General features: G+C 31.2%; 1 protein-coding gene across 1 annotated transcript; it reads left to right on the top strand.

The window, feature by feature from the left end:
• Nucleotides 1-350: 350 nt before the first annotated feature.
• LOC139497206 (uncharacterized) lies at nt 351-10,121 on the top strand. The gene is made up of 5 exons (XM_071285319.1): nt 351-583; nt 5,057-5,227; nt 5,643-6,044; nt 8,682-8,700; nt 9,882-10,121. The coding sequence occupies exons 1-5, from the start codon at nt 355-357 to the stop codon at nt 10,093-10,095; spliced, it is 1,035 nt and encodes a 344-aa protein (XP_071141420.1). The 5' UTR covers nt 351-354; the 3' UTR covers nt 10,096-10,121.
• Nucleotides 10,122-12,387: the final 2,266 nt, after the last annotated feature.

Here is a 12,387-nt window from a genome sequence, read left to right as displayed (position 1 = left end):
CACTTATGAGTGCACGTGCTTTACGTGACGATGTTAAGACAATGCATAGAAAAACAAACGAAAACCGTAATATAAATCTTAGATACATATTTGTAGCATAAAAAAATAATTATATAAATTGAACGCATCTATTTATAATTTTATAGAGTTGTGAAATCGTATATTTTAAGAATGAAGTGCTTCCACGTGCTTCGTCCAACGTTTTTACACCAAAGAACAATTATGAAAAGAAGCATTTAGGTCTTAAATATTGGTTTGTTATTCGAAGTGCTTATTTTGAGCTTTAGTGTTGTCGGTTTTTATTGGACTTATGACTTTCATTTATTCCAGTATTATCTTCTGTATTAAGTTGATATGAGACAACATTTAATTATGAATATTTATATTGTTGAGATTTTAGGTAAAATCAAATCACTGATAGAGATCAGTAAGAAAGGGGAATTCTCTTGCAAGATTGCATTTAAAGACACATATTATCTCAAACAACGTGATAATACCTCTTTGCGCATAGATCCATCTGTATCGCTGTTGTTAGAAGGACATACTGACTTACGATACCTCCAGGGCAATCCAGTTACCGGCGGTGAGTCTTATAACAGCTATGACTGCTATTTGTCAAAAATTGGAGAAAACAAAATTTCTCTAAATCTGATTAAATTGTGGTCTTCGTAGATACTAAGTCTTTTTTCATTACGTGTACACTTGTTGACGATTTTTATTCTGATAAATGTATGGCTAAGGTATCTTTTAGGGTCATTTTAGTCACTGATGAGTTTTTGTAGACAAAACGCGAGTTCAAATTAATTATCCCGGTATCCATGATTAGTTTATTTTCATAACATGGTTTGCTATTAATTTGATGTTCTATAGTGGTTATATATATATTTGCGCGTTTCTTATGGCAGCAGATCTAGAAAAACAACTAATAAGATCCGTTGAAATGCATTTAATTAATGAATTCAACCACACTTACCGCTATCCTAATGATTTTTTCGTTAAATAATCAAGAATTAAATATTCTGCCGAATTTTACTCACATAGACTTAATTTAGATCAATCAAATATAAACGGTAATAACTGTCCTTTCCTAGATTTATATATTTCAGTTATACACAAAAAACACTACACTTACATTTTCGAAAATTGTTACCTATTGTTAATTTTCCTTTTTTGGACGGGGATGTTCCTTTGGCTCCATCTTACGGTGTTTATATATCACAACTCGTTCGCTATGTCTGTGTCTGTTGTGACGTTGTCGATTTCAAAGTAAGTAATCTATGTATTACTGGTAAATTATGAAGTCAGGATTTCGTTACCACATAATACTTAAAACATTTACTAAATTCTTCCATAATACAAAAATTTGCTTTGGAAGTTTGATTGCACCTATATAAAACTTATTTCAAAAACGATAGCATATCCTAATAGGTATGTTCTATACTTTAAATAAATTTATTCTAAAAGGTTGCTAATTGAACACTGTAATTAATTTGACATTGTTTTAATGGTATCAATATTGATTTTGATATTAGTAAATTAAAATCTAACTAAATATTATTGTTATATACATATGCACTACCATAGCTCTATAATATATCGATACCTGTATCTTGGCATTGCACAAACTATTTTTTTTCTTTATAAAAATAAGGAGATGTGGGATGATTGTCAATGAGCCAACTATCCACCAAAGTTCAAATGCAGTAAGCATTTATAGGCAACCATACGGCCTTCAACAAGGAGAAAAACCAATACAGTGTAATCAGCTATAAAAGGCTCCGATATGAAAGAGGAACGAAAGATACCAAAGGGACAGTCATACTCATAAATCTAAAATAAACAACGCCATGGCTAAAATATGAATCAACTTAATTAAGAAAACTAACAGCCTAATTTAAAACAAAACAATTTACGAAAAACAAATATGACAGAAATGAACCAACGACAACCACTGAACTACAGGCTCCTGACTTGGGACAGGCACATCAAGAATATGGGGGAGTTAAACATGATTGTGAGCGCTCAACCCTCCCCGACCTGGATCAGTGGTGTAACAGTAAACATCAGTTGAAAAAGGCTTAACTGACCAGATAGATACAAATAGAAATACATCTAACAAAAACACCTAGTGGACGTGGACGGATACTTGTACATCCCACAACAAAACGACACTTACACAGCTACTTTTGCATAGGTACTATTTCTGTACTTAGTACTAGAAATTTACTTTTAATATTTATAGTACTATTTCTTTACTTTAAAACCATTGTAATATTGAAGTACTTGTATTTTTACAGTACTTGATTTGTACTAAATATTTTGGTACAGAAATAATACAATATTTCATGTTTGAAAATCATAACTTTAAGAGATTTGAAATAGAAAAACTTTCAAAATGTTGAAAACGTAACGGTAGTAACCAAAAATCTGTAGTACCTAAATATCAAGTACAAATAAAGTACTGTAAAATACAGGTACCTAAATATAACAATAATTTTAGAGTAACAAAATAGTACTGAATATTAAAAGTAGATTTCCAGTACTACAAAGTTTTAGTACAGAAATTATACCTATGTAAAAGTAGCTGTGTAGTACAGATCGAAGAGTATTCGCAGTTACTGACAGCTAGTTCAAAGCATATAACAACTAATAAAAAAATATGTATCAAAGACTAAAATATCAATCAGTGGACATCCAACTTCCAATGGATTTAGTGTAAAGGCGTCATTTACAGTCACAGAAAAACATGACCTTCTTCTATGCCAAACTATAGGTATCGACAGATTGTAGTACCGTGAAAGTAAATATGTGTAATATTTAGTATGGTTTCAATTTACTGATAATGACGTCTGTTCACTAAATCCATTGGATATTGGATGTGTACTGATTGATATTTTAGTCTTAGATGTATGATTTTTTTATTAGTTTTTATTGGCTTTGAAGTAGCTGTCAGTAAAAAGTAAAATAACAAAAATACTGAACTCCAACAGAAATTCAAAACGGAAAGTCCTTTATAAAATGGCAAAATCAAAAGCTCAAACACATCCAAAGAATTGAAAACAACTGTCATATTCCTGACTAGGTACAGGCATTTCCTTATGTTGAAAATGGTGGAATAAACCTGGTTTTAAAGCTAGTTAAATCTCTCACTTGTATGATAGTCGCATATAATTCCATTATATTGACTACAATATGTGAGCAAAACAAACAGACATAATAGGTAAAAACGTCAACAGTTGGGGTACAGCAGTCAACATTGAAATATAACTGCGAGTACGCTCAAATCTGTACTCAGTTTATATTTTGTTATGGGATTTATAGTACCCGGCCACGTGTTTTTGTTAGATGTATTTCTGCTTTGTATCTATATGATGAGTCAAAACCTTTTCAGCAGATTATAATAGTTTGCTCTTATGTCATGTACGTTTTACTGTTACAACACTGTCCCAGGTTGTCGCCTTCAAAATAGTTTCACATTCTGTATGTGCCTGTCCCAAGCCAGGAGCCTGTTATTCAGTAGTTGTCGAGTGTTGCTATACAATATATCTGTTATTCAGTAGTTGTCGAGTGTTGCTATATATTATATCTGTTATTCAGTAGTTGTCGAGTGTTGCTATATATTATATCTGTTATTCAGTAGTTGTCGAGTGTTGCTATATATTATATCTGTTATTCAGTAGTTGTCGAGTGTGACTATATATTATATCTGTTATTCAGTAGTTGTCGATTGTGGCTATATATTATATCTGTTATTCAGTAGTTGTCGAGTGTTGCTATATATTATATCTGTTATTCAGTAGTTGTCGAGTGTGACTATATATTATATCTGTTATTCAGTAGTTGTCGAGTGTTGCTATATATTATATCTGTTATTCAGTAGTTGTCGAGTGTGACTATATATTATATCTGTTATTCAGTAGTTGTCGAGTGTTGCTATATATTATATCTGTTATTCAGTAGTTGTCGAGTGTTGCTATATATCATATCTGTTATTCAGTAGTTGTCGAGTGTGACTATATATTATATCTGTTATTCAGTAGTTGTCGATTGTGGCTATATATTATATCTGTTATTCAGTAGTTGTCGAGTGTTGCTATATATTATATCTGTTATTCAGTAGTTGTCGAGTGTTGCTATATATCATATCTGTTATTCAGTAGTTGTCGAGTGTGACTATATATTATATCTGTTATTCAGTAGTTGTCGATTGTGGCTATATATTATATCTGTTATTCAGTAGTTGTCGAGTGTTGCTATATATTATATCTGTTATTCAGTAGTTGTCGAGTGTTGCTATATATTATATCTGTTATTCAGTAGTTGTCGAGTGTGACTATATATTATATCTGTTATTCAGTAGTTGTCGATTGTGGCTATATATTATATCTGTTATTCAGTAGTTGTCGAGTGTTGCTATATATTATATCTGTTATTCAGTAGTTGTCGATTGTGGCTATATATTATATCTGTTATTCAGTAGTTGTCGAGTGTGACTATATATTATATCTGTTATTCAGTAGTTGTCGATTGTGGCTATATATTATATCTGTTATTCAGTAGTTGTCGAGTGTTGCTATATATCATATCTGTTATTCAGTAGTTGTCAAGTGTTGCTATTTATCATATCTGTTATTCAGCAGTTGTCGAGTGTTGCTATATATTATATCTGTTTTCTGTTCATTATTTGGTACATAAATCAAGCCGTTAGTCTTTTGTTTAAATTGTTGTACATTTGTTGGGGCCTTTTATAGCTGACTATGCGGTATGGTTTTTTTCGTTCATTGTTGAAGACCATACAGTGACTGGTCTCTGGTTAGTGTTGTCTCATTGGCAACTATACCACATCTTCTTATTTACATAAATGTTACATTCATTTTGTTACTTTTATGATTTTATTATTGTTTCTGTTTTTCCTATATTTTTTATTTATATTTTATATGACTAACATTTGAAACTAAATATCACATGCAAATACTGTATTGATTCCTGGAATTGCAATTAATAGTTATTTTAATTGCAAAACTATAATGAATTGAAATGTTTTCACATTTTTCAGTGGAATTATTAAATTATCCTGTTATATTGCCGGAGTACATTCGAGAGTTGGAATTAGCAGCGGTAATTGGAATCAAAGGATTTGATTACAAACAATGGCAACAGCTTCAAATATATATGTCCGATGTTGTTAAAAGATATGTTAGGTTTGAGCAAGAACCTGTTCTCGGAGGTATATAACTGAAAATACTGTTATTTCACTAAATACTTTGAAACTTGCAACATATTCACCAAGACTAGTTTTTCATTAATTCTGGCTCAAAAATTATTTTTTGAAATTTTTGTCAATTTGCATTGAATAGTATCGAAAATGTGTTCGTCAATTCATAAATAAAGTATGACTGAGATTTATCAAAAGGTAGCAACATAATATATGGCCCTCTCGGTTGTGTAATTTATTTTTTTGCCGTATTGAATATTCTGTTATTGATGTTTTTTTTTTTTTTTTTTTTAATTAATTATTAATTTTTAGTTTGCGTATTTTTTTTAAGTTTCTTCGATGTTATTACATTCATAATAATATTGCCCGACAAGTCATGTGTTGTAAAGAGAAAAACTAAATTTACATAGAATTTTTGATTTTTCAGGTCTGATAGCCCTGTCCGAGTTCGACACCTCTACATATACTAACCATACAAATGAATATTTACAATGCATACCGTCAGAAGAGGACAAACAGCAAGGATCGTCTATGAGGTCTTATAATTCCTTAAAACAACATGCAACAAGTGAAAATGTATACGATGTGATACCAGATAACAGACATGCTGATTTGTCTACACTATCCAGGGAGTGGAAACAAAGACTTAATATTACAGTTAAAAATGAACCAGTTCAAATTCAATATTCTGGACATCGAGCATTAGCAGCAACTATGCCTAACGAGTCTGTTTTAAACCAGAAGGCTTCAAAAGTTTCTTCGAGACAAGTTTTAGCCCATAACGTAGCACCACATTTACCAAGACTAAACAAAGAACGTTCTAATCCAGGTATTTTCTTTATAATCAAACAAGCAGAGCCAGTACTTTGTTAACACAAAGGCGTGAAGTATAATCGTTTTCATGTAAATACACCAAGAGGCAATCCCCAGCCTTTAATTGCATTCACCAGATAGGAAGTTTTAAGAGACTAATAATCAAGAAAGTCAATTTCATAATGATTACTAGACATTACAATAAAAAAGTACTTTTGTGATCAGAAAATCTCTTTTAAGGTTGATATATATCCACATGCTCTCCCACACTAATTAAAAATTAACAAAAAGATTTACGATTAATTTCTTCACATCTATTTGTCCAGAACGCAGCTTTGTATTTCAAGAATAATTTCCATCGGTTTTCTATTTACATTGCATATTAATAGGCTCAATGTGTACTTCCTGACAACATTCAAGAACTGTGAAGAGCAAGAGAAGTGAAATGAGATAGCAATCCTATGTTTAAAGAGGGACGAAAGATACCAAACGGACAGTCAAACTCATAAATCTAAAAAAAAAACTGACAACGCCATGGCTAAAAATGAAAAAGACAAACAGAAAAACAATAGTACACATGACACAACATAGAAAACTAAAGAATAAACAACACGAACCCCACCAAAAACTAGGGGTGATCTCAGGTGCTCCGGAAGGGTAAACAGATCCTGCTCCACATGTGGCACCCGTCGTGTTGCTTATGTGATTACAAATCCGGTAAATAGTCTAATTCGATAGGTCACATTCATGAAAGGGAAGGGGATTGTAGTTACGACGTAAGGTCGTTTATTAATACTATATATTAAAATATTCAAAGACATCAAGCGGTCTTTAAATTCTGTTACATAATACAGAACAAAACAAAAGTTGTGAATATATTTAATAGATATTATCAAATAATTGTAATCAACATGAAAGATTTAAAAGATATGGAAAAGATACCAAAGCGACATTTAAGGTGGTACCCAACACTTTCACTAAAATTAATTTGGCTCGTTTAATTTTCATAAAATTTTGATAAAGTATTTACTCCGATCCTTTAACAATAATATAAAAATTTCAAAAATTTTAAACCAAGAATTTTGTCAGAAAAATTACACTGGTTATAAAGCAATTTGACAAACACCAATTTGATCATTGAGAACCTTAATATTCCTTTTACAACACAACGTAATTAAAACGTTAAACTGACTTTACAGAGTTATCTCCCTGTAGTGTTAGGTACCACCTTAAACTCATAAGTTAAAATAAACCGACAACGTTAAAAATAAAGAAAAATACCATCTGAAAAACAACGGTACACAATTTTTAACGAAGAAAACACGACTGAGTAACACGGGCCCCACCAAAACCGAGTTGTCTCAGATGGTACAGGATGATTAGAAGATCTTGTTCCACATGTTGCACCCGTCGTGTTGCTTATGTTAGTACAAATCCGCCGATAAGTCTACTTGTACAGCTTAAATTCCTGTTTAAGAGGACGGGAATGTCGTTACGACAATAGGAACATTTCCGTCGGCATCTAAAAACAAACATCGCACTTACCTGGTTTATACCGAATTACTTGACGACAACCAGAGCCTTAAACTATCAACAAGTCTTAATATGTACACCTGATTTAATAAATATACGGCAGGTTTGAAACAAGGATACCTGTCGTTGAGGCGATACTTGATTTAGTATATATACTTTTAGGTGACATGTTTGAAACAAGGTTACCTGATATTGAGTTGATACTTGATTTAATATATATACTTTTAGGTGACATGTTTGAAACAAGGTTACCTGATATTGAGGTGATACTTGATTTAAAATAACTTTTAGGTGACACGATTGAAACAAGGTTACCTGATATTGAGGCGATCCCTGATTTATATATATACTTTTAGTTGACACGTATGAAACAAGGTTACCTGATATTGAGGCGATACTTGATTTAATATATATACTTTTAGGTGACATGTTTGAAACAATGTTACCTGATATTGAGGCGATACTTGATTTAATATATGTATACTTTTAGGAGATTCCTTTGAAACAAGGTTACCTGATATTGAGGCGATACTTGATTTAATATATATATATACTTTTAGGAGAGTCCTTTGCAACAAGGTTACCTGATATTGATACGATACTTGATTTAATATATATATACTTTTAGGAGAGTCCTTTGAAACAAGGTTTCCTGATATTGAGGTGATACTTGATTTAATATATATATATATACTTTTAGGAGAGTCGTTTGAAACAAGGTTACCTGATATTGAGGCGATACTTGATTTAATATTTATACTTTTAGGAGAGTCGTTTGAAACAAGGTTACCTGATATTGAGGCGATACTTGATTTAATATATATATATATACTTTTAGGAGAGTCGTTTGAAACAAGGTTACCTGATATTGAGGCGATACTTGATTTAGTATATATACTTTTAGGTGACATGTTTGACACAAGGTTACCTGATATTGAGGCGATACTTGATTTAATATACATGTATATATATACTTTTAGGAGAGTCCTTTGAAAGAAGGTTACCTGATATTGAGGCGATACTTGATTTAATATATATATATACTTTAAGGAGAGCCGTTTGAAACAAGGTTAACTGATATTGAGTTGATACATGATTTAGAATATATTTATACTTTTAGGAGAGTCCTTTGAAACAAGGTTACTTGATATTGAGGCGATACTTGATTTAATATATATATATAATTTTAGGAGAGTCGTTTGAAACAAGGTTACCTGATATTGAGGCGATACTTGATTTAATATATATATACTTTTAGGAGAGTCGTTTGAAACAAGGTTACCTGATATTGAGGCGATACTTTATTTAATATATACTTTTAGGTAATATGTTTGAAACAAGATTACCTGCTATTGAGGCGATACTTGATTTAGTATTTATACTTTTAGGAGAGTTCTTTGAAACAAGGTTACCTGATATTGAGGCGATACTTGATTTAATATATATACTTTTAGGAGAGTCCTTTGAAACAAGGTTACCTGTCGTTGATGCGATACCTGATTTAATATATATACTCTTAGGAGAGTCGTTTGAAACCAGGTTACCTGATATTGAGGCGATACTTGATTTAATATATATATACTTTTAGGAGAGTCGTTTGAAACAAGGTTACCTGATATTGATACGATACTTGATTTAATATATATACTTTTAGGAGAGTCAAACAAGGTTACCTGATATTGAGGCGATACTTGATTTAATATATATACTTTTAGGAGAGTCCTTTGAAACAAGGTTATGAAATTGACTGTCCCTTTGGTATCTTTCGTTCCTCTTTTACCTGATATTCAGGCGATACTTGATTTAATGTTTATACTTTTAGGGGAGTCCTTTGAAACAAGGTTAATGGTATTGAGGCGATACTGGATTTAATATTTATACTTTTAGGAGAGTCGTTTGAAACAAGGTTACCTGATATTGAGGCGATACTTGATTTAATATATATATATACTTTTAGGAGAGTCCTTTGAAACAAGGTTACCTGATATTGAGGCGTTACTTGATTTAATATATATGCTTTTAGGCGGCAAATATGAAACAAGGTTACCTGATATTTAGGTGATACCTGATTTTGATATATATATATACTTTTAGGAGAGTCGTTTGAAACAAGGTTACCTGATATTGAGGCGATACTTGATTTAATATATATATATACTTTTAGGAGAGTCCTTTGAAACAAGGTTACCTGATATTGAGGCGTTACTTGATTTAATATATATGCTTTTAGGCGGCAAATATGAAACAAGGTTACCTGATATTTAGGTGATACCTGATTTTGATATATACATATACTTTTAGGAGAGTCGTTTGAAACAAGGTTACCTGATATTGAGGCGATGACAATTGCAGACATAGGCAGACTTTTACATCGATTGCATCTTGATAGTTATATTCAAATGTTTGCAGACTCTCTCGTCGATGGAGTAATTTTAAAGGAATTCAACGAGGATATTCTAAAAGATTTTGGATTTTCACGACTGGAAATCATACGACTTATGAAATTTATTCAGTGTGGTCATGTCCCAAAGTGAGCATATAGACTGTAAAATAAACTAATTGTCGATACCAGGCTTAATTTTTTTACGCCAGACGCCTGATTCGTCTACAAAAAACTCATCACTGACAATCGAATAACGAAAGTTAAAAAAATCATTTAAAGATCGAAATTAAAAATCATTGAGGAACCACAATTGAAAGAATTGATCAAACACATCAAACGAATGAATAACAACTGTCATATATTCATGACTCTAAACAGTCATTTTCTAGTTTTAAATAATGGTGAATGAAACCTGGTTTTAAAGCTAGCTTAACCGCTCACTTGTATGACCGTCATTAAATTCCTTTATATTGACAAGGATATCTGAACAAAACAAGCATACATAATAGGTAAAAATTTCAAACATTGGGGTACATCAGTCAACATTGTTATCATCTTAATCACTATATCTAGCATGTTTGTCATAAGAATTCATAATATGTAATAAATTTGGTAGATTTAGCTAACAAAGTCCTTTTGTTTGAATAGAGTAACATTATGTGTTAGTGGAAAATTGTTTAAATGTTAATTAGGCTTAAATTAAAAATTGTTTGATATCCTCTCTCTGTGATTAAAGTAAGATAACTCTGATCTATTTTCCTAACTTTCAATCATTATGGGAATATGATATATTTCAGTTTTCATTTATAGTATTTTTTAGAAAAGTTCTAATTGTTCTGGGAAGGCTCCAATAACAATTTTTTCCCTAATGCATTCGGTATCAGTTAGAAGCTTCTATAATAAAGTTGTGTCTATGGTGTACTGTTTTGTGTTTGTGCGTATGTGTGTTTGTTTTAGGCGTTATTACACTTCTTTCATGTATTTGTCTTTAGGGATCGAGTAAAGCAGATAAGTTACATGAGCGTTTCTGCTTCATTTGAGTTCTGACATAATTGTATACACCATATCGATCGTAGAAACAAATACCTTCACGAGTAGAATGACGAATGTTGTTGGACATTTTTGATGCATACCACAAATTGAAACAGTGTATTCTTGACAGCAAAATTAAACCTAGGTTTTTCAACGGCATACTGTACCTCAAATTAAAAGTAAAAAGAAAGGTGTTTTTTTAATAATTTCCAGGGTATGGCTTTAAAAGACAGCAATTTCATGAATACTTGGAAGAAGATGCTTTTTCTGTGACATAGGCACCTGTTTAAGAATATTTCCTCCTATATACCTTTACGTTACATGTATATTAAATATAATACAGGAACTTTTTATTTTGAAACAAGTGCCTGTGATCTCTGATTTAGAGCAGTTTGTCTCATCGCACTAAGAAACTTAATAATGATGAGGGTAGATTTGACCTTGCTCAGATATGATGTTTTTGCACGGTCTGAATATTTAAAAGAAACAAAAACATATTGATAAGATAATAACATAATTCTTTATATTGGTATATGTTAATTTTAAAAATTTCAAAACAAATAAAAGAAATTATAGATATGCATAATGTCCTTGATAAACTTATGAAAAATACGAGTATCTAGTACGTTTACAGATTTTGTAACGATTTTAAATTCAATAAAAATAAACTATATGTAAAAGATTTATAGAATAACTATTAGAAGAATTCAAATAGAGAAAAATATTCAACGAGTGACACATTGATTTACGAATGCGCGTAGCGCATGAGTTAGTTATCAGTGTTGTTCGGTCACATGGCTTTTTTTTTTAAAGAAATTAATGTAAAACATGTAAGGAACTATATCTTTTTTCTACGCACATAATTTGTTTTGATCCGCCGTTATCGACTTCTTGACAACGCCTTATGTTGTATGACGTAAGAGAGTGAAATAACCACTCTTTATTTAACTGGGAAATCAATGTAATTCATTGCAACTAATGTAATAAAAAATTATAACCATAATCAAGGTAGACAATCAACACATTGACTATATGAAATTGAACATAGTTCAAAGGAATATAACTATTGTATACAAATGACACATCAATCGAATTAATTAGATGCGCATTTAAGGAATATTCTAAATTACCAATATAACCACAAGTTGTCAATCTATAGGATACTGACGACTAATGAATGCTGACCCACAGTTAAGCATAATTGTTTGAAATTTTTTAACACTTATTCAGAAAAATGCTCGAACTACTTGCATTTCAAAGCTCATAAATAACGTGTTTACACACTGATAAATTTTGGAATTCTATTTCTGTCACAAATTCCGGTTAAGATTTGACTAAATACCAATATCCTGATATCGTCAGGTAAATATGCTACTATATATCGCATTAACCTGACGATATCGGGATAAAG

This window comes from Mytilus edulis, chromosome 12 (assembly GCF_963676685.1).
Source record: "Mytilus edulis chromosome 12, xbMytEdul2.2, whole genome shotgun sequence".
NCBI lineage: Eukaryota > Metazoa > Mollusca > Bivalvia > Mytilida > Mytilidae > Mytilus > Mytilus edulis.
This window is presented reverse-complemented; position numbering and strand designations above follow the sequence as displayed.